The 24,030-nt window shown below is 42.1% G+C and overlaps 1 protein-coding gene across 2 annotated transcripts in view; it reads left to right on the plus strand.

Moving 5' to 3' along the window:
* The window catches only part of SRD5A1 (steroid 5 alpha-reductase 1), a 93,591-nt gene that overhangs the window by 21,300 nt on the left and 48,261 nt on the right, over window positions 1-24,030 (plus strand). The window contains exon 5 of one of the 2 annotated variants that reach the window (XM_040353526.1): window positions 16,160-16,711. The exons of the other annotated variant lie outside the window; for it this stretch is intronic. Coding sequence (XP_040209460.1) covers window positions 16,160-16,253 — 94 coding nt within the window. The 3' untranslated portion in view covers window positions 16,254-16,711. Of the gene's footprint in view, window positions 1-16,159; window positions 16,712-24,030 lie in introns of those variants that run through there. 2 annotated transcript variants of the gene reach the window in all.

Here is a 24,030-nt window from a genome sequence, read left to right on the forward strand (position 1 = left end):
CAATACACAACTGCATAGTGAAGAACATTATAGACCCACCGTGTGAAAGAACAGTCTTTTTTTTTTTTTTTTAATGCCTGCGGTATGTGCTATGGCTGTACCAAAGTGAGGAATAATGTAAAAAGCAATGTCCGTTTTATACTGAAATATTAAAATAATGTATATGAAATTATACAAATCTTTGTTTTGGGAGATTCTACCTTTTTTTTTTTTTTTTTTTTTTTTTTCACAAATGCAACCCAGTAATTTTAAGTTTGTTTATCCATGCTATTTTGAAGACAAGTGACACAAATGATATGCTAAAAATATATATTTTATTAACTAAGAATAATACAGTGTAAAATAATATCGGGTATATTTTGTGATTAATACACACAAAATGGATATACTTTTAAATATCAAATATATATGGGAATACAAATGATGATCACATTTCTACTCAAGTTCTTATTACAAAATACCGTATTTCAATACTTAAATGATAACTTGATAAATTTAGACTTTGTAACTCTTCAGTGGTTAGCTTTCCGTGGCTTCACGGACTTCTGTAAACACCTAGGTGTTTACTTTGACACTTATGTGGAATGGTTCATACTGCGCTGTCTAATAAGGTGAAATGGTAATTAACTACTATGCTGAGATATACACAATAAAAACAATATAGAGTAAATATAGCTGCGCTGCAATAAAGTGTACTCTGAATAGCGACCGTGTACACCTAAATATAAATGTGCCTAATAACACTAATGAAGTATATGTAAAAAACACATCAAACAATGAAAATATAGTGCAACACTGTGACAACTGTCACTGCGTATAGTGTCGGATACAGTGAGAGAGATCCCTCAATGGGGAACTAAGATCGTCTCTTAACACACGTGTTATAACAAAATAAGCTAAAAAGTGATAAATAAACAGTGTGAACGTTTAAATATATCAAAAGTCCAAGTGATAAAATTGGTGGTCTCTTATAGAGCAAAATCCTTTCCAATTGAGATATCCGTGGAAAGCATGCAATACACCTCCAGAATAGTGAAGTTCTCAGATTAAGAAAAAGGTTTCCTCCACCAACGTATATACTGCCGCTTACCAAATTCATAGATTTCCTTTTACGGAGATCTCATGCACTTTGAGGCTCCCAGCAGTATCCCTCCACTTCCTGGTATATGTGTCTTAGTGAGATCTAAGTTCACCCGCTCAGCAAGAGCGCATATACAGATGGAAGGAAACAAAACAGGCTCCCATAGCGTAATCCAGTTAAAGTAAAAATGTATTACATAGTAAACAAAAACGGATACACTCACATTTTGTGGATGAATAAAAGCGTATCAAAATAGTTGTAGCCGGCCGGCTTCCACGGCCCGTAGTTTCCGGGACTCTACGTGGATTGTTGCAGTGACGTCAGCACGCCTCTCCTTCCTACGTATGTTTCGTCATATGTGACGTCGTCCAGGGGCACGGGCAGCGTGCTGACTCACCGCTTCTAAATACCCATTACACAAGGAACACCCAGCTCAGTGATCCGGGAGTCCCCAGACACTGACGCCGCCATCTTAGATTAGGGCTAACACGCCAGTTGTCTATTGCTGATACGGACATATAATGAAATTGGCCATGCACTAGTCAAAACCATATCAAAGCTGGTAAACCTTGATCATAAAATTTTACAACTTACAATGGTAAAAATGTAAGTTAAAATTGAATATATTCAGGAAAGAAAACGTACAGAACTCATCCTATGATGAATGAGTAACTAAAAAATTAAACATATGTAAAATGGCCAGATACAATAAATATTGAAACTTATATCGTAATATTACATAAGATAAAAAAAAATGTTTTATTATATTAATCCTGGGACTAATTATTAATCTCAGGCACGATCTTAAGGATTAAAATTTGCCAGGTGTGTAGATTATCACCTCTAAGCCAATTACAAGGTGGTTCTAGATGGGAGAACAAAAAATACTTTATGTTTAAAATCCCATAATGGGCTACAAAGGAGAGCACATCAAACTATCTAATGTGACCACATGGCATTGATGGAAACAATGTTCAGTAAGGATTTAATTGGGATGTTCCCTATGAATGAATTTACGGGACCTACCCAGATCTCTGAGCCAGTGTACATCCAGAGTGTGTCAATCATAGATATCTCAAACCACCAACACAAAAACACAAAGTTCATCCATTATCAATAAAGGCATTGACATCCGTATCTGTTAAGGCCATGAGGCACATAACATTGTACCTGATACATCCATGCCATCTCCAATTTGTAGAGTTCTCTCACCAAAGAACTGCCTCTCCAATGGGCATCAAATTTGTCAATCCCTAAAAACAGTGTGTTGGCTGGGTTACGGTTATGATGTACATCTGAATGTTTAGAGATAGAATGATATTGAAAACCAGTCTTAATGTTGGTGATGTGCCCACCCAATCTGACTTGCATGGACCTTTTGGTCCTGCCAATATACTGAAGCCCACAGGGACATTGTAAAAGGTACACTATTCCCGTGGAACTACATGTGATGAAAGGTACAATTTTGTGTTTCCTAGATGTGCTCGTAGAGAAAAAGGACTCGGTTTTCTTTGATCTGCTTTTATTCAGTGTGCAGACCTGACATCTGCGACACTGATGGTAACCAGACCGATCCTTTTGGGAAAAAAGACACCTTTTTCCTAGGGTGGCCCCCAATGTGGTCGACCCTCCTATCTCTAAGGAAAGGGACTCCCCTAAAAAATAACCTGGGGGTTAGGAGGCAGTAATGTGTTGATGATCCTATCATTCCCCAATATGTGCCAATGTTTACGTCTGATTTTTATAATGGCAAAATGTTGTGTGGAAAAGGTAGTAATAAACAGTACTGATGGTTTCTCCCTAACTTTTTTTATAGTCCCAGCATTCAACAATACTGATCTATCAATGTTTGCTATCTCCTCCATTGCTGTTTCAAGGGGTTTATGTTGGTAGCCCTTCTCCTGTAATCTCCCCTTAAGGATCCCTGCTTGCAACCTATAATCTATGGTTGTGCAGTTCTGTCTCATCCTAATGAATTGGCTTTTAGGGACAGATTTCAACCAAGAGTCATTATGACAACTCCCCAAGGGGATAAATGAATTTCGATCTGTCTGTTTGAAATATGATTTAGTCCTAAAAGAATCGCCGGCCTTCATGATAGTAAGATCTAAAAAGTTAATACTCTCCTGGCTGGCCTCATGGACAAAATGAATACCCCTCTCATTGTCATTAAGAGAGGAAAAGAAAACATCCAATTCAGGTTTACCGCCCCCCCCCCCCCCCCCCCCCCCATAGGAGGACGTCATCTATATACCTTACCCACAGAATCAAGTGGAGGTTTCTATCCTTCTAGATGACGTCGTCCTCCCATTTGGCCATAAACGGATTAGCCAAACTGGGGGCGTATTTGGCCCCCATGGCTACACTGCGATGTTGGCTGTAATATTGGTGGTCAAACCAAAAATAATTGTGGCCTGTTGCATATTCAAGTAGTACCATAATGACTACTTCTCAAAAGAAATAGACCTTCAAACTTATACTTTAAAATGCCCAGACAAAATGTTATACTGTGCACATGGCTTGATATATCAATCGAGGCTTAATTTTAAATTTCATTTTCATTTCATGACAAAACCATTGTACAGACGTTGGCCTTGGCTTTTTAGAGACAAACAAAACTGTATGCCTCTTAATATTTGGAATATAATGATTTCATAATGCAGTTAAAAATAATACAACTCCAATTTGCTCTCCCATATATTTAAATGGTTTTATTAATGTATATGCAAAAACAATTAAATTACCAAAAATGTATACATGAAAAGATGAATATAGAAAATTAATACTTTACCGATGGTCTATGAAACTTTGGTTTTGAGAAGTTATGAGTCCCAAAGGACTTCTTCCAACCTCCTACATCTTTGTGCCTTTCACGATCTCCCAGTCTCTCTCCAGATTTCTTTTTAGATCTTAGCCTCTTCTCTCCTGCTATAGGTAACCACTTTTAGCCCACCCAAAAAGTGTGTGTGTGTGTGTGTGTGTGTGTGTGTCACTACTACGTAATTGATGATGTAAAATGACGGTTTGTTTTCATGTTACCATGTATGTGCGGCCATCTTGGATTCTTAATATTTTCACCACCAGGGGGCGATGTTGTATTGGAATTGACTGACTATAATTAATCTAATAACCTTCTGACCTCGGCTTAGCAGGAACTATAAATTATCAAACTGTCTAAAACCTGTCATTCTCTCTCGCCATCCAGACTCCTCTTTAAATATATGTGTATGAGAAAATCTACCCCACACAATTAACTGGGGTTGAAAATGCCATGAAAGTGAAGTCATGATTCTAACGATAAGCATAAGTTATTCATGAATATTCTCATTAATAGTATACCATGTTTGCAACCTTTATCGTAATAATATATATGCATTAATGGGTTTTATGAATATCCAAACAATATATTTTGAAAGAAACATTATTAAAAGATATAATGCTATAGCTTCATTTGTGAATAAGCCCTCTTGTTTCGTGGCTCAATTCTGGAAACACCACTTGGGTCTGTAAGCTCACTTAAACGATTCTCTAATCTAAACACTGCCTGTGGAACCTTCCCCTATCTTTAAAGGGGTTGTAAAGGTTATTTTTTTTCTAAAATAGGTTCATTTAAGCTAATGCATTGTTGGTTCACCTTACCTTTTTTTCCTTCGATTTTCCTTCTAAATGTTTTTTTTCTTTGTCTGAATTTCTCAGTTCCTGTTTCTCCTCAGTAAGCTTGCCCCCTGTTCTGGCTGGGGGTTAGTCAGCCAGAACAGCTTACTGAGGAGGAACAGGAAGTGAGGAATCCTTTACAACCCCTTTAGTGTCAAAGGCTCTAGATTTATAACCTAGGATAAAAATACAGACAAGACTTGCACAGTCTCCTTATGACATTCTTGAGCAATCATGAACTCCGATTCAACTTGAGAGAGAAAATGGCTTCTCTTATATTCATAGCATATGTATGAAGAATGTACAATATACAGGAGATATATATATACACACACAGCCCTCAAAATTTCCACTTGCCTACTAGCATTTGGCGAGTGGATTTAAGCTGGGGGCGAGTGATGACAGGGATGCATGACCAATCTTCCTCCAATCTGTGCCTACACTTAGAGTCCAGATGAGATTGGCGGCCGAAGAGGAAAGGTGCATGCTCGGGAAAAGTAGTCTGGTGAGCCGCGCACAGGCAGAGCAGTACTCAGGTGCTCTACTTACAATTCTCATTAAGCCATGGGACCCAACAGTATGACCTCTCTGAGCCTGCCCCCCTCCCCCGGGCCCCGACCAATGTAGATGGAGAGCAGAAAGTAATGAGTGAGGTGGAGGATTGCAAAAATGACCACTCCGGTGCAGCGCTCACTGAAAGTTGCCCTGACATGAGAGCGGCAGCCTTCTAGTTTGTGCAGTTTTCTTCTCCTTGTGCTCTATGTAAGTGTTCAGCAGTTTAGCCTGAGCACTGTGAACAGACTGGTCTCAATGTGTGCTGTGCGCTGTCAGTGTGCGCTGTGCTATGGTGTCAATGGCTGTGCAGTTGTGTGGATCTCAGCACTGGATTGTACTCCCTCCCGCTGTGCTGCAGCTCCTCTCCTCACTGCCAGCCTGAATAAAAGGGGGGACATGCAAGCGTGGAGCCGCACACACAGGCTCCTGATGATGAGATGAATGGGAGGGAGAGAGAGGATGGATGGGAGTTGCAGAGGAGACAGGAAGAGAATGGGGAAGAGACCCAGTTCTAGTGCCCTGTGCCTCTGGTCTGCCCCCAGTGCCCTGTCCCATTTTGTTAAAGTTGTTGTTGGTAATATTTAATTTTGTAACTTGATTCTGCATAAAACATTGTCATTCCATGAGATAATCTACGAGGGCGTGTTTACGGGTGCAATTAGGCGCAGGGCAGTGTATGAATTGGGTGGGGCAACTGGTGGCGAGTAACTCTTGAGGCCTGGCTAGTAGCTCAGGACTTGAAAATTCTTTTGACCCAATAGTCCTGAGTGGGAGAAAATATTCTATTGAATTGTATTACATGTCATACAGAAGTTGTATTGTATACAGTGGCCCAGATTCAAGTAGAATTGCGCGATATTTGCGGGGGAGCAGGGCAACGATTTTGCCCTGCGCCCCCGCAAATATTTTGCGCGGCCCTCGATTCACGGAGCAGTATCTCCGTGAATTGCGAGGGTGCGCCGGCAAATTTGCCCGGCGTAAGCGCGCGCAAGTTAAATGATCCCGCCGGGGGTGGGAATCATTTAAATTAGGCGCGCTCCCGCGCCGAGCATACAGCGCATACTCTGTCGGGAAACATTCCCGACGTGCATTGCGGCAAATGACGTCGCAAGGACGTAATTTGCTTCTAAGTGAACGGCGTCCAGCGCCATTCACGTTTCACTTGCGCAAACGCCGTGAAATGCAAATTTCACGGCGCGGGAAGGCCGGCTATACTTTAGCATTGGCTGCCCCTACTATTAGAAGGGGCAGCTTGTGAATCAGTGGTAGTATGCAATTTGCATACTACACGCTCATACACAATGGGAGCGGCCCCCGCAAGAATGCAGCCTAAAATCTGCGAGGCATAAGAGCCTTATGCCACGCAGATTTTAGCCTGCAGTCGGTGTAACGAGGTTCCTGAATCAGGAGCACTCGTTACAACGGAGCAAGTAAGCACTTGCGCTGCGTAACCTATGGTTGCGCGGGCGCAAGTGCTTCTTGAATCTGGGCCAATGTCCATGTCGGCTTCAGTATATCGGGCATACAAAAAAAGGAAAAAAAAAAAAAAGTATTCAAGAACATGCATACAAATGTATCTGTATGGTACAAGAAACATACTATAGCCCATAACAAAGATCAAAAGGGTCTTACTTTTTGGGAGGATAGTAATACATTTGGGGTACCAGAACCCAAGTGAATTTTTGAATTGCAAACCCTGGTGTCGAGGGGGTTAAACACTGAGTTTTATATATATCAATCTCACAGTGGAACCTCGGCTTACAAGCATAATCCGTTCCAGGAGATTGCTTGTAATCCAAAGAATTTGCATATCAAAGCAAGTTTCCCCATTGAAATCAATGGAAACTAAAATAATTTGTTCCGCATTGACTTCAATAACATGTAATACCGCATGTGGCCAGAGGTGGGCGGAACTGGAGAGCCTCGGAAAAACACGGTAAGGCCAGAGGACAGCTCGGCTGACAACGGAAAGGCTCGGGAACAGAGTCTTTCCGAGCATTTCCAAACGCCGCCAATTGGGGCCCCCCCCCCACCTCAGGCCAAACGTGGTACTGCACACCGCTTTGGCTTAAATTCCGCTCGTTTTGCGAGACAACAATTCGCAAACTGAGTTAGGATTTTTTTTTTTAAATACAGTGCTCGTATTGAGAAACACTCATTAACCACGTTGCTCGGAAACCGAGGTGTGTGTGTGTGTGTGTGTGTGTGTATTTCAAATATTGTCCAAGAGAAAAGGTTGAACCTCCTAACCTAACACACGGTGATGACTCTGCTTCCAAAAAGTGAAGCAAAAAAAATAAAATTTGCCCTTTTTAGGCCAAAGAAACAACCAAAAATAAGGCCTGGACAGGTTCACACTACTGTGGTGAATTGCGGTGCAACTTTATTAACATGGAATTGCATGACAAGGGAACTCAAATCCCATTGTTTTTAATGGTGTCCATTCAAATCACAGCAACTCGGCAGCACAGGTTAATCTTGGGAAAAGTTCTTCCTGTACTACGTAGGTGCAACACCTGTGCAATCTTGGATGCAACTTGGAGGAAACTTTTGATAAGTTTTATTATTCAATGCAGCCAAGTAGCACTACATTCATAGTCGCACTAAGTGTTTATAAAACCTGATTGCAGTCATGTAAACCTAGCCTTAGCCCCAATATTTTTACAACTCGAACAATAATTTTCTGTTTAAAACCATTGTAAATGCTATGACATTAGAAACAAATTATGATTTTTTTTTCCCTAAATTGTACAGTCCCATGAGGAAGGAATCCAATATGTAATGTATAGAACTGTATGAATGTACATGCTTCTGCAGTCAGTGCTCGTCCTACACCACCACGGCTTTCTCATTTTATACCCTTTGTGACCACCAGCAGGATCAGAAACAGAGTGGTTTAGGTTTAGATGAAGTGTCAACCTTGTGGTCATAAACTGTGATATCAACATTTTTAATCATTTGGCATATTCTTCCTGGGTCACTCTTAACTGACAGCAGTTCTTCCAACATTGGAGTGGAAAATGTTTTCCTAAGATCCGTTTTCATTAACTTAACATTAGAGAACACTCGTTCTACCTCTGCTATCCCATAGGAAAGGGAAAGCATGTTTTTTTGCAAATGTTACCAGTTGTTTGAATTTATTTACTTTCAGATTGTCCTAGTGGATAATACAGCTTTGTCCTACCATGCGCCAATAAGAATCATATGTGTCTGTCTCGGCGATATGGGTGAAATCCGTCACTTGGTGTTCAATAAATTCTATATGCAGTACATCAAAGTCAGATGGGGGAATAATTTGTGGAAAATGCTTTGCAAGTTCAATAATGTCCCCAAATGCAGCCGTAGACCTGTTTTAGTAAAGCCAACTGCTTAATAGTTCTGTTTGCAATAAGCATCTGTAAAATGTTACCTTAACCATTAATTGTTTGGTAGCCAATGAAAATGTTGTCTGATGATTTGAAGTTTGCACTATTGGTGTGGACATATTCATATTCATACACATTACACTTGCACCATCTGTATCAAGTGCCACCACCATCTACCAGAAAACAGTGTTTAACCCCTTCACGCTGACGTCACACCAATATGCGGCCCCACTGCACTGGGCTTTTTCCATATGGCCGCATATTTGTGTACATCCCTTTTGCGCTGGGAGAGCACTCCCAGGACAGAGACCGGGGTCTTGCTGTGAGCCCTGGGCCCCGTACTAACAATCGGGACCCAAAACCGGAGATTCTGGGTCACCTGTTTGTTGTGATGGCCTCTGATTGGCTATCACAGTAATCAGTCAGTGTGAAGCCTGCCCCATGTTTTCTTTTTCTGTGAATGAAGGAGACAAAAACATGTATGTAAAAAAAAAAATGCCAAGATCAAGGTTTGATCTAGGTTAGTGTCAGGGTCTGTTTTTATTTTTAATTTGTGTCGGTGTGTTTTAGGTTGGAAAAATGTGCACTATTGTTTTTGGGCTGTACAACACCAAACATTCACATATGTGTTATCACTGCGATCGTCAGGAGCAGGAGAATTTATGTTTGGTTGGTTTTCCTTTTGATAATACTAAACAAAAAAACACATTTAATTTACCACCAATTAAAAGTCCAATCTGTCCTAAAAAAACAAGGTATAATCCAAAAGTAGTTGTGGTGATATGTACGGTTTTACTAACACATGTCGGTCACAAAATTGGGCTTGGGCCTTTAGATTTGTTTTACCCTTAGGCACGAAGGGGTTAATCTTCAGTGAGTACAACAAGGTGGAAAAAATGATACTGCGTTTTCTAGCCTTTTTTTTTTATTTTTTTATTTTTTTTTCTAGCATCGTCAAAGTAAATGACGACCATGGCAAATTTTTTTGGTTGTTGCTATGGCTGTAGTTTCATCAGTCAGTAGTGAAAAGTGACAGCATGCAAGTTTTTGGCACAACACCTCTTTTTACTGCACTTGGCAATGATTTTTATTGTTATGCCTACAACTGAGGGATTTTGCAATTTTGAATTCCAGCTGGCTGAAACCAGTCAGCCATGCTATCAGTAAGATCATCTAGCAAAAGTAGTTTGTGTGTTTGTGTGTGTGTGTGTGTGTGTGTTTTTTTTTGTTTTTTGTGCAATAAACTATTTTCAACTCTGTTTAAACAAGTTCTTATTTTATGAGCCAACACTGCTGCATCTTTATTTTTTTATTTTTTTCGCAAACTTAATAATTGAAGAGTTTGCTTGTCTAACTGCAGCAATAGACTTGTGCTTGAAACTTGCATGACTTTGGACATCACAAACTCCACCATATGCTGTGATGACATTTTTTTTTTACACTACAGACCCTTTACATTTTGCTTGGATTCAGCATCTGATGTTTACCGGTATTTGAGCTGTACATCTGTTGGTCATGAGCCTGAGGCCTCGTGTACACTGGATGTTGTAAAAACGTCAGTAGCGCTAGCTGTAGCTATAGAGTTTTGCAGGAGCGTTCTTTTAGCTTTTTTTTTTTTTTTTTTTTTTTTTTTTTTAGCAAAACTATACTCCCATAAAAGCATATGGCTCAAACGCTAATAAATGCAGAGTAGTTGCGTTTTTCTGCTTTTATCAGAGTTGGAGTATTTTTGCAGCTGAAAAACTCCTCTTGCAACCCACTAAATCTGGTTTCCAGCCAGAAAACACCCCTGCCAAAAACTGCTGCTAACAGCCTATGTGTGCATTGATACATAGGTTTACATGCTGAGTAGTTTACTTGCTGCAAAAAAAAAAAAAAAACATCTGAAGCCAAAGACTGCACCTGTAAAAACGTCCAGTGTGCACGAGGCCTGAAAAAGAACAATGCCTCCCCTTTTTTTTTTTTCTCATAGAAAGGAGTGTCCACTTCAAAAGTAGAACTGCAGACAGTATAACCTACAACAGTGGTCCCCAACCTTTTTGGCACTGGGGACCGGTTGCCTGGAAGAAAATTGTGCCAAGGCCCGGCGAGGGGGGGGGGGGGGGGTGTGTACGCACAGGCGGGGGTAAGTGATTTTTCGCGGGCAATTTATCAGGGCAATAGATGGTGTTCTGCTGTTGGCGCTTCGATCATCACGTTACCATGATTGGTATGGTGTCAGAATGATTGAAGCACATTATTTCTTATATTACATTGTAATATAAATAAAATAGTTCAACTCACCATAATGCAGAATCAGTGGGAGCCATCAGCGTGTCACTTGCCATGTTGCCTGCCACCAGATGAGGAATGCCGCTTGCCACGTCCACTGCCTGCCACCAGATGAGGAATGCCACGTCACCTGCCAGTGCTACCAGATGAGGAATGCCACTTGCCACGTCCACTGCCTGCCACCAGATGAGGAATGCCACTTGCCACGTCCACTGCCTGCCACCAGATGAGGAATGCCACGTCACCTGCCAGTGCTACCAGATGAGGAATGCCACGTCACCTGCCTGTGCCACCAGATGAGGAATGCCACTTGCCACGTCCACTGCCTGCCACCAGATGAGGAATGCCACGTCCACTGCCTGCAACCAGATGAGGAATGCCACTTGCCACGTCACCTGCCAGTGCCACCAGATGAGGAATGCCATGTCACCTGCCTGTGCCACCAGATGAGGAATGGCACTGCATTGGTAGTACAGTGGTACAGTTGAGTGAGGGCAGGAGAGCGGAGATGCAGGGCGGGCAGTGAGAGATGTCATCTCTCTGCTCCTCGCCGCACCTCCGACATTCCGCATGCTGTGAGGGGGAAGAGAGGTGATGCTAGGTGGGCGGAAGAGCGGTGATGCTAGGCGGGCGGCGAGACATGTCATCTCTCTGCTCCCCGCCACACATTCGACGTTCCGCATGCTGTGAGCGCTCAGGGCGGTAGAGCGGTGATGCTAGATGAGGGCGTGTGCCGGAAGCGCCAATGTAGCGGCCCCGCTGTGTGGGCAGAAGTGCCATGATTCAGGCGGGCGGTGAGAGATGTCATCTCTCTGCCCGCCACCGCACCTCACACAGTGCAGCCTTTGCGGCACGGCTGCAAATAAGCCACGGCCCGGCACTGGGCCGCGGACCGGGGGTTGGGGAACACTGACCTACAACACCCACCCTGAAATTAAACTTTTTTTGTGTTGCGAACACCTACTCTTTTATATGTGTTAAACTGGAATCAAAACAGCCCTTTAAAATGTTTCTTTATTTCAGTGACTTACTGGGAAACCTATAGCCAAACCAAGCCTCTTGCATTACTCCCACTTCTACCATAAACTACAGCCACAGCAGACCCTTTTTGAAATGGGCCAACTTCTTGATGTTACCTTACAGCAACACCATACCTTACTGAACTAGCTATGGCCAAATCAGCCCTCCTGTGCAAAAGTCTGACGGAAAGAAAGAGAACTAGTTTTCTATCTAAGGTCCGTCGGACTTCCGAAAAAAAAAAAAAAGTCAGATGGAGGCTACACACGGCCGGACTTTCCTAGAAAAAAAAAGCCTGTCAGACTTTTTTTTTTTTCTCGGAAAATCCAGCCGTGTGTACGAGGCATTAGTATCTCTCAATTACTGCTGCAACTTAGCGAATCCCTCAGGCCTTAAATGCTTTTGGTTCGAGCTATCAGCAATGGGTAGGTCTTTATATTCTATAAGGATATTATGTATATTGGTTCACAAAATTTACCAGGCTTGTACTGTTAAAGTGGTTCTAAAGGCTAAAGGTGTTTTACCGTCATGCATGCAAAAAACGTTTCTGTGTGCAATTATGGATGGGAGGTTTATCAGAATCTGGAAGTCCCCTTTTTAACAAGGGGAGTTGCCATATACCAGTCCCCCCAAAGTAAATCCAGCCCCCCTATGTGAATGAGTATGGGGTACATAGTACCAGTACCCATTTACCAAAAAAGTGTCAAAGTAATAAACACAAGAGTCAATCACGCCGCCCACCCATCCGAAAAATCAAAAATGCTCTGCCTCCTAGGAGACCTCCCGCAGAATGCCTGCTCTGCACTTTGACATTTCTTTCTGATGACCACAGTGCTGGGAGCTTTCTCTCTGTGGTCACTAACTTCAAGGAGGTGTGATTACTGTGGTCCGGCCGTCGTATCTATGCGCCTGATTCAGAGAATCAGTTACGCATAGATATCCCTAAGATCCAACTGGTGTAAGTGTCTTACACCGTCGTATCTTAGGCTGCATATTCACGATGGCCGCTAGGTGGCGCTTCCGTATAGTTACGCGAGGAATATGCAAATTTAGGTATTTACGCCGATTCAGAAACGAACGACCGCCCGTCGCTTTTTTTTACATCGATTGTGTTAGGCTTTTTCCGGGGTAAAGTTACCCCTGGTATATGTGGCGTATTCCTATGATAAGTATGACCGCCATTCCCGCGTTGAATTTTGAAAATTTGACGTTGTTTGCGTAAGTCGTTCGCGAATAGGGCTTTGCGTAAGTTACATTCACGTCGATACCAATAAGGCTTTGCGGCGGATTTTCGAGCATGCACACTGGGATTGTTTCACGAAAGGCGAATGCGCCGTTCAAAAAAACGTAAAAACGCGGTGTCAAGTCAAATTTAAATAAAACACGCCCCCAACATCCCCATTTAAATTAGGCTGGCTTACGCCGCCACACATATGTTACGCCGCCGTAACTAAGGGCGCAAGTTCTTTCTGCATACGGAACTTGCGCCCAAAGTTAGGGCGGCGTAACGATACACCATTGTATCTGAATCCGGCCCTGTGTGTCTAAAACCCCTCAGCACCATTCAGTTTAGTTTTCCAAACCATCACTGCCCTGTATTGGCTCTGTGGCTCTGTACAGCAAAGAGGCAGGAAACAACATGCAAAAACGAAACTAGAAACTACAGGTACATTATATGATTGATTTTTATCAATTTTTTATCGTTTTTAAAAGGAATCAGTTAACTATTATGTCTCTATACCCTGTAAACAGTCATTTTAGCATACATTTTATTTTATTTTTTTATTATTATTTACAACTCCTTTAGATACAAACATTATTTGCTCAAAGAATCATGCTGTGTACGCACCAAATCTTTACACTGCCATCTGAAAGTTTGTGATCTGTGCCTGATATTGCCTAGGTTCACACTGATGCAATGCGGGAACCAGCACAATTACAGTGCTGGTTCCCGCATCGTAAGTCTCCCACGGCAGGTCACACTGCCTTTTGCGAACCGCTGTGGGTGTCATTGCATTCTTAATGACACCCACAGATCGGTTCACAGATCGAAGTGTGAACTCACACAGGAATCGGATCGCATAGGTGAGAACACCCATGTGATCTGATTTCAGTGAGGAGGGAAAAGTCCTTGCACTTTTTTTGCGAATCTATCGCAAGTTTAGCCATACAACTGTATGGCTAAATTTGCATCTTACCGACATCGCATGTGATCTGCACTGCGTGTGTGAATCGCATACAATGTCTGTGATCGCAGTAGTGTGAACCTGGGCTTAGCCTAATTTTTATTTTCTTAGTCCACAGAAGCTGGCATGGTTTCCTGCTGCTGTATGGCATTTTTAGGCCAGGTCCACAGTGGTGCTTGCTGTTTGGGTACAGTGCTATGGTATACGCATTTTTCAATTGGTTCTGGATGTGCTTTCATTGACTATTAAACCGTGTATTTTCTGACTGAGCATCAAAGATGCAGCATGCAGGACTTTGATACACTTTCATAAAAATGCATGCACAGTCTAAAAGAAATCAATGGGAGCACACTGTAAACGGAGAAACTGTTACAGTGCTCGGGTGTGAACCCTTATTCAAGGTTTAGTGTGTTGTGTATAAATGAATGATCTTTCTTTACAGTACATCATGGGACACAGGGCCAGTAATTACTACATGGGTTGTAGGCCACCTTCAGGTGATTGGACACTGGCATAATCAAGACAGGAACACCCCCTCTATATAACCCCTCCCACATGGGGAGTGCCTCAGTTTTTTTTTTTTTTTGCCAGTGTCTAAGGTGTTGGTCACGGTTAACATATTATGCTCCTCAGAAGGGCCCTAGTCAGGGCCAGGGAGCTATATAATCAGATCCATTCAAAAAGCCAAAACACAAAGGCAAGTGTGTGGTACCCGAGCCTTGATACCGAAGAACAAGGTTTTGCCTTCTCTTTGGAGAGCTGGGCCCTGGGATCCAGCGCCTAGGTCACATTGCTATACCACAGGTTGCTCTGGCCCGGGAGCTGTACAGGCCAAGGCAGCCTGCCATGATGGGTGAATATTGGGTCACTGTGCTAATCCCAGTAGTACCCTGAAGCGGGAATGGTAAGTGAAAAAGATCCCTTGTGGACTTCTTTTTATGAATAGTTAATGTCTTGCCTGTGTTTTCTAATGCCACTAGAGAGTGTGCAGCAGCATACCTGGTGTCCGCATCCAAGGCCTGCCTGGTTTAAAGGTCTGTCAGCAGCGCTTGTGGAGGAGTTCTGTTTTTCTTCTCAGTTAGTCAGCTACCTTTGGGAGTTCCACCAGCAGTGAGACTTATTCTTCATGGTGCAAGCTGAGTAGTGCCATGCTAGCTGTTGTGCTTCTTTCTCCATTGTATGCTGTGCTCTGTTTATCCTCCAGTGGCTATTCTTAATAATTATTATTATTGCCTATTACAGTAATACTTTGCAAGCATAAATTGTTCCAGAAGCATGCTTGTAATCCAAAGCACTCTTATATCAAAGCAAATTTTCCCATGAGAAATAATGGAAACTCAGATAATTTGTTCCACGTTTATTAATATAAAAATTATCAAAATATGGGCAAAAGCTTATATTAATACTATACAGTACTGTAGTAGGAATACTTTACCTCTGTGTTGAAAAAAAAAAAGAAGAATCACAATTTTTAATGTAAAAAAATAAAAATTTAAATTACACTCGCAATGTTAAGGAGTCTGGAGCTCATCCATTTAAAGCTACTCTGTATATTACAGTAAAGCCACTGGTGTACAGTATACAGCGTTATATGCCACTGGTGTACAGTATACAGCGTTATATGCCACTGGTGTACAGTATACAGCGTTATATGCCACTGGTGTACAGTATACAGCGGCTCCCAGCGCTTCCTGGAGAACTCAGAGACCCTCTGGATTTGTTGACACCACTTCCAGGTGCTCTAAACGCACGTTACGCCTGCCCCACCCAGCTGGGAGTTTCTCTGGGTGTCTCTAACAGCTTTACTGTACATATACACAGCGGCTTTACATGGATGAACACCAGACTCTCCTTAACATTGTGAGTGTAATACTTTTGTTTTGACAGCAAAATTTCTTCTTGTATTTAAGACAAAATAAAAAGTTGATAGTCTTTTAAAACGCTCGTATACCACGTTATTCGTAAACCAAGGTATTCCTGTATTGTCTTTTTTTTATTACTTTAGCTTGCTTTTTTTTTGTGTTTTTCAGATGGTATCTTGAGAAATTTGACAACTATCCCAAATCGCGAAAAAATCCTTATACCGTTTCTGTATTAAACCCGGGTGCAGCAGGAAGTTTATGAGGAGTCCGGACCATTTACCTCGATTTTATACTTTTGTTATAGACATTTTGTTTTTCAAATCTTGAAAATTTGTCTTCCTCTTTTTTTGAAAAGTTTGTATTTATAACAGAAATGTATTGAATTCTTATAGTGTTTTAACCTCTCTGAATAATTTTGCTTTGGTGCTATGGAGTTTTGTTTCAGCTTCACCTGAAGTTTCTTTACCTCATGACTCCACTTCATGTGTTTTACAAGTTTATTACTTGACAGGTTTACGGGTGAATAACGTTTCTGTTTAAAAAAAATGTTTAGGGATTGTTTTCTCTCTTATTTTTATTTTTGTTTTATCTTTTGTGTACGCAAGCTACAACCGATGCACAAGTTATGAATCTCCATCTGCAAAAAATAAAATAAAAAAGACACTACAAAATATCTGAGAATAAAATGATAAACTGCCCTCTGGAGCAGGAATTTCAAAACTGTAGTTTTCCTCTTAACTGATTGGACCATGACATCTTCAGTAATGAGAACATGGTGAAAGTGTTAATAACTTTTTCCTTTTTTTTTTTTTTTTTTTTAAATGGCTGAAGAGTAAGGCCCCTTTCACACTGGGGCAGTTTGCCTGCGCTATTGCACTAAAAAATAGCGCCTGCAAACTGACCCTAAACAGCGGCTGCTGTTTCTCCAGTGTGAAAGCCGAGGGCTTACACACTGGAGCGGTGCTTTAGCAGGACCGCTCCAATAGTCCTGCTAGCCGCATTTTTGGAGCGGTGTGTTTACCGCTCCTTCACCATTGAAAGCAATGGAAAACCGAGGCTATACTGCCGGCATTACGCCTCTGCAGAGGCACATTGCTGGCGGTATTAACCCTTTTTTGGTCGCTAGCAGGGGTTAAAACTGCACTGCTAGCGGCCGAATACTGCCGCAATTCTGAAGGTATAGTGGCTCTAAAACCGCCGCCGCACCTCCCGCCCGGGGATGAAAGGGGCCTAATTTATTTGTGTATTTAATATTTTCATAATGTAACATGTTTTGATTATGCTCGCAGCATAACATGTAGAATGGATCTAGCATCATGTATATGTCTTTATGATCAGAGGATGCATGCCAGGTAATGTCATTGTGACATTTTAGGTATTTAGTGCCTTTTTACAAAGCTCATGGTACTCCCCTTGATGATGCCTTCATCTAAGCCAGGGATCCTCAAACTACGGCCCTCCAGCTGTTGCGGAACTTCAAATCCCATGAGGCATTGCAAAACTCTGACATTCACAGACATCACTAGGCATGATGGGAATTGTAGTTCCTGAACAACTGGAGGGCCGTAGTTTGAAGACCCATGATCTAAGCCATCCTTGTTCATCCATCATCCAGAGTCAGTATCCACTTCAACTGAGATGCTTGCATGGCGATGACAAATCCTAGTGCCTGTGCAGTTCTTGGCTGTGTTCACACATCAGCCCCTGCTTCAGCATCTTACCTTGTGATTAGCTATGAGGTTACAGTGTTGCAGTCTGATCACTGGAGGTGGGGTGACTGAGGAAAGGTTTCCACCTCGCAGAAGACCCTGACACATCTTAGCCTAGACAAAGTCACTGACAAGCTCAAGAACAGTTTTTTTTTTAATAATGCAAGCTACAGCTTTTCAAAAAAAATGATACTTCTGTATATTGTGGCATCATTAGTCAGTATGGGATATGATCATCCACAAAATGTCCATCTCTAGTTTTTATGTACACTTCAGAAGAACCTCTACGGCAGTTTCTAACATGTTCTTCACTTGCAGTGGGTATAGAAAAGAATCAACCCCCTTTAAAAAAAAGTTTACAATTTGTTGCTTTGCAGCCTGAAATGAAGAAAGACGTGGTCATTGTTTTATCTAGCTGTATTTACTGGTGCAACTTCTAACATGCAAATGAAAGAACACCAACATGTAAAAAAAAAATAAAAAATACAACCAAAAAAACCCCAGAATTGCTGAGTTGGAAAAAGGATCATGCCCCTTATGTCAGTATTTTGTTGAACTACCGTTTGCTTTATTTAAAGCCTTAAGTCTGTTGGGATAGATATGTCTCTACTAACTTTACACATCTAGCCTATGTTAATGTTGGGGAAATTCATTCTCTCCAATTTTCCTCTTGGTCAATTTCATCAAAAATAAAAGTTTTGAGAAAATTCAAAATTTTGAATTGCCAGCAGAGAAGAAATAGAGGGGAAATCTTCCAATGGGGATACAGTACATTTTATCATGACATAACTTTTCCTGCTCGCCCTTTAAGACAGGAAGTGAAGGGAAATCTCTATTGAGACACAGATGGCAAGAAGAAAATGACAGCAGTTTTAAAGGAGTTCTCCAAGCTAAAACTTTTAACCCCTGCTGTGCCCGGGCTGTAAAACTATACAAAATAAACTTTCACTTACCTGCCTACGATCCCTCGTTGTTCCGATATCGCCGTCCCGTTCTCCGGGCCCCGTCTCTTCCACTTCCTGCGGGTCGGTGACTCACAGTGCGCTCAGCCTATCAGCGGCCGCGACGGGACATTGCTGCGGCCGCTGATAGGCTGAGCGCACTGTGATTCACCGACCCGCAGGAAGTGGAAGAGACCGGGACCGGAGAACGGGACGGCGATATCAGAACAACGGGGGATCGTAGGCAGGTAAGTGAAAGTTTATTTTGTATAGTTTTACAGCCCGGGCACAGCGGGGGTTAAAAGTTTTAGCTTGGAGAACTCCTTTAACTTTCCCTTACTCTAACCAAAATGGGGAAAATAAGTTTTGGTTTTGAACATACTTTAACACTTGCCAACCAGTGACATACCACTGGAATATAAGGATTATATCTCGGTCATCGCATTACAGGTTTTTTTTTTCTTTTTTTTTTTTAGAGCTGGCCATGCTGAACAAAGTAAAAATAATCTGAGCGGTTAAAGAGCTGCTGGATTACTTTTACAGGAGTCGGAAGGGGGTCTCCTGCCACCACCTTTACTGAGCTCTCCCAAGCGATCAAGGAGCCCGGTAAGCATTCAACTAGGGATGGGCAAATGGTTCGGCCGGAGCATAAGTTCAGGCCAAACTTTGGCTGTTCAGTCGTTCGCCCATTTGTTCGCCCTGACGAACGACCACAATGCACTTGGCATCCGCGCAATGCATTGAAAGCCCTGATTCGCTGAAGCAATTAAAGCTTTGTCCAATCAGGGCACAGAGCACTGTCATTGCCATGATTTGACGCTGTCATGATGACTGTATCCAATCATGTCTTTTTGCTCCTAATCTCGCCACACAATATAAAAGTATTCTTTCCATAGCAGCCATTTGTAGTGTGATAGCGGTGTGGAGAGAGATAGAACAGGGCTCTGTTCACTGCTATTCGACAGATGGTGTGCTAAATATTAACGCCATATAGTTCTGTGCGTTACTGCAAGTGTGACGCAGTATATGATAGTGTATCCGTAGAGTGTGTCTGTGTCGTGAATACTGAAATGAAAGTGCACCAAACACCACTTTCCATTGATTAAAGCACATCCATTTACACATCTTTACTACATTTTGTTAATAAACAATCCCCCTATCATATCTTGGAGGATAGCAAGGAGAGGCAGACGTTCCCATGGCACTGTAAGGGGGCCAGCAGTGTATGTGTCCATAGCCAAAGGTGGACGTGGTCAGTCATCAGGCAGGGCATCATTTCCTCTGTTTATTGATGTTACCCGTACTATCTAGCCACAGCATGCAGAGGAGGTGGTGGACTGGCTTACTAAACCGTTCTCATTCTCCGTCGCCCAAGCAGAAACTAGTGTGCAGTCTCCTGCAGCTGCCAGAGCGGCTAAACCTGCCTCCTTGTCCACAGCTATTCCTGCCATAACCCCAGCATTAGGCATGAAGGAGATCTGCTGAGTTATTTGAACACAGCATCCCCCACTTGCAGCCTTCACGATGCAAAGCCATTACTTGATTTTGAGGTTGAGAAAGGCAGGAACATGAGCCTACAGAGAGGGAAGAACACTGGTACACAAATTGACATTCATGTTCCCCAGCCGCAGCGTATTGCCAAGTTGTCTCCAGTGGTAATGAAGATGGAGGAGATGATGATGAAGAGGTCACTGACTCGACTTGGGGGCCAGATAGAGCAGAGAAGGAAAGTGAGGGTGAGGCACAATCCCAATGAGGCAGACATCACGGAAGAGAAGAGAGCAGCCACCCTATTCCTTCACATTGTGGAGCTGTTATCTCCTGGCCCACTTCCCACAGCTCAACTGTCTGAGCCTTCACCTGTCCGACCGCACTGTTGCTATTTGCAAACTTTGTCTCAAGCACATCAACTGTGGCAAAAACACCAACCATGCTTTACATGGCATTTAACCTTCCTCCACTCAGCCCTTTGGAAAGAGCACCTAAAAGCCACACAAAAGGGGCAGAAATCTGTCCCTCCTCCTTACTCACTTCAGTCTGTCCCTGCTACACCTCATGACCTCTCAGCAGCCTCCACTGACAGGGATGATGATATAGCGCAGGGTGTCCCAGGTCCTTGCAGCACACCACCAGCTGTAGACTATAGCTGGCAAATTTCTCTGCTACAGCAGAAAAAAAATATACAGTCCCTGCCACCCACATGCTGCTGGCTTTACAACTTCTGCCTTTCTGCCTGGTGGATTTTGCCACCTTCCTTGAATTTTAAGAATGTGCTGTGTCACAATGGCAGATTCCCCGCTATTTCTAATCATGTAAGGCCATTCCAGCTCTCTACCATCATGTGGAAGGCAATGTTGTGGCAGTCAGCTGCAAAGTCCACATTACTGCTGACACATGGTGCAGCAAGCATGGGCAGGGACAATTTATTTAGTTCACAGCACACTGGGTAGCTCTGGTTAAAACTCGAAAGGATGCAGGACAGGGCTCAGTAGTGCAGCTTGTTGTGCCCCCACATCTCTATACACCTGGTGATGATGCAAGATTTGTCAGCCCTACCCCCTCCTCCTCCATGCCCTCCTCTGCTGCATTATCCTATGAAGCTCAAGTACCCCCTAAGCGTTCAAAGGGCTATTCAATGAGTCAGGCTAAAAGATGCCATGCAGTGCTTCAGCTGTTGTGTCTAGGGCACAGGAACCACATGGGAGCAGAGATCCTTGCAGCTCTGCAGAGAGAGGCCCAGTGGTGGTTCACGTCACACCAGCTGGAGCCAGGAATGGTGGTGTGTGATAATTAGTGTTGAGCAGAATATGCCATATTCGATTTTGCGATATATCTCGAATATATATTCGAATATTCGAGATATATTCGCTAAATTCGAATATTCGTGATATTTTATCGAAAGTAAATGATTGCAATTTTTCGCTATTGCGAATGCGAAAATAATTGCGATTTTTTGATAACTGCGGTAGGAGCACTCTGATTGGCTCAGAATATTCGTGATATTTTATCGAAATATCGCAACATGCGAATGCGATATTTATTGCGCAATTTCGAGAAATGCTGGAGGAGCGCTCTGATTGGCTCAGAATATTCGTGATATTTTATCGAAATATCGCAACATGCGAATGCGATATTTATTGCGCAATTTCGAGAAATGCTGTAGGAGCACTCTGATTGGCTCAGAATATTCGTGATATTTTACAATACAAAATAATTGCGAATATTCGGCAAATGCGGAAGGAGCACTCTGATTGGCTCAGAATATTCTTGATATTTTACAATACAAAATAATTGCGAATATTCGGCAAATGCAGAAGGAGCACTCTGATTGGCTCAGAATATTCTTGATATTTTACAATACAAAATAATTGCGAATATTCGGCAAATGCGGAAGGAGCAGTCTGATTGGCTCAGAATATTCTTGATATTTTACAATAGAAAATAAAAAGTGTTTTGCATTGGTGGTGATTCTTTACTCTATCCATCTGTCACAGCCGTTTGTCAATCAAACACCTTGAAGATTGAACACGTTCATGCTGCATGCTTTGGACTTTTTTTCACTTCACATATCAAAGACATTTTTATGAAAGATTATTTTTCTATTATTGGGACTATATTTCTTTATATATTTGTTTCACTGTGTATTTCACAAGTTATTTGCGCTTGCTTATTTTATAATTTGCCCACATGTCTTGTCACTAGACATATTTTTTATTCTTGTAGAGCGACTCCATTTTCTGTCTTGTATTAATTTATGTTGTATAACATTTTTGAGTTGCTGCTGTATTCTCCCCTTTTTTAAGGTATGCGCAATTTTTTCCTTCTTACAAAAAATAATAATATCAAACATACAAATATTCATAACATACACATACACAAAGCCCCCCCCTTTTGCATCAGAGACAATCAGAGTTCTCCTACCACAGTTATCGAAAATTCGCAATCATTTTCGCATTCGCAATAGCGAAAAATCGCAATTTTTTTTTTTTCAATTTGGCAACATAAAAGGATCGCCTCAGCTTAGCTACTCGGCCCAGGGTCTCTAATCATACCAGCAATGCTTTTAGACGTCGATAGGATGTGATCTGTTTTAAAAATCAAATTGAAAAAATGCGAATATTCGGAATTGCGAATATTCACCGCGAAATTCGAAATATAGCGCGATTTCTCGAATATGCTATATTCGAGTCGAATATTCGCAATGCGAATATTCGTGAGCAACACTAGTGATAATGGCACAAACCTTCTGTCCGCCCGTTAACAGTGAAAGTTGATACATGCCAGAAGAGTCTGTAGCCATTTTAGGCGATCATACACAGCCAGTGTATTTCAGTTGGCTTAAATTCAGCGGAAATTCCACCTGCCCGTAAACCTCCTGATTTGTGACATGCTTACAAGGTGGAACTCGACTTAGGCAATGCTGCAGCGGCTGCATATGCAGCAGAGGGCCATCAATGAGTACCTGTGTGACTATGGCACAACAACAGACTCTGGCCGCCTTGGCTTTTTTTTCTCTATGCCAATGGCTGCTCATAAAGGATACATGCACTGTACTGTCACCATTTTAGGAGGCCACAAGGATGGTGAGCCATGACAATGCATGCATCAGTGACACAATTCCTGTTGTGTTCCTGCTGGAGCAGACTCTGCATGGCATTATGGACAGGGCAGTGCAAGGCAGAGCAGCAGGGCAAAGAGGGGGACTTCCTTTGCTCTCAAGGCCCACTTTATGCAGACACCATTGACCAATTTTTTCCACACCTGTTTGTCAGGTGCATATCATTGAAATTTTTGACAGCAAGGTCAATTCTTGCTTTCATCAAGAGTATCTCTATAGGGTTATGGTGTGAAGGTGCTACCGACACCCAAAGACCAAACCCATTACATCTATCCAAAGTCTGTGGTAGAGACACCAGAATTTAGCCAATAAATCTCTAATCTTGTTCCCAGTGCACTACATGGTGGCCTCATCATATAGACTGGATCCTCAAACTATTGCTTACAAAATAAAGAAAGCTTGCATGGAAAATTTTATTTTTTGGGCTTTATAAATGCTATTATTGCAGTAGCAGCTTCTATACACAGTACAGATGTGCCACTTTACAGGTGGACCAAGGGGACCTTACAGGCACTATATTGAAATAAATTTTTCATTTTTATGCTTTCACTTTAGGCATCAATAAATCACTGCTCATTTAAAAATTACTTTTTTTAAATATTTTTATATATATATACATACATACATATAAGCAATATTGAAGTCCATGGGGTCTACTTTAATTTATTTATAAAAAAAACTTGATTCACGATTCAAATCAATTTTTTTCTGATGGACACCGCGCCGGTCCTAAGGAGCTGCGGGCAGGAGTTTTTAGGCGAGGTCGCAGCT

Source organism: Rana temporaria, chromosome 5 (genome assembly GCF_905171775.1).
Source record: "Rana temporaria chromosome 5, aRanTem1.1, whole genome shotgun sequence".
NCBI classification, from domain to species: Eukaryota; Metazoa; Chordata; class Amphibia; order Anura; family Ranidae; genus Rana; species Rana temporaria.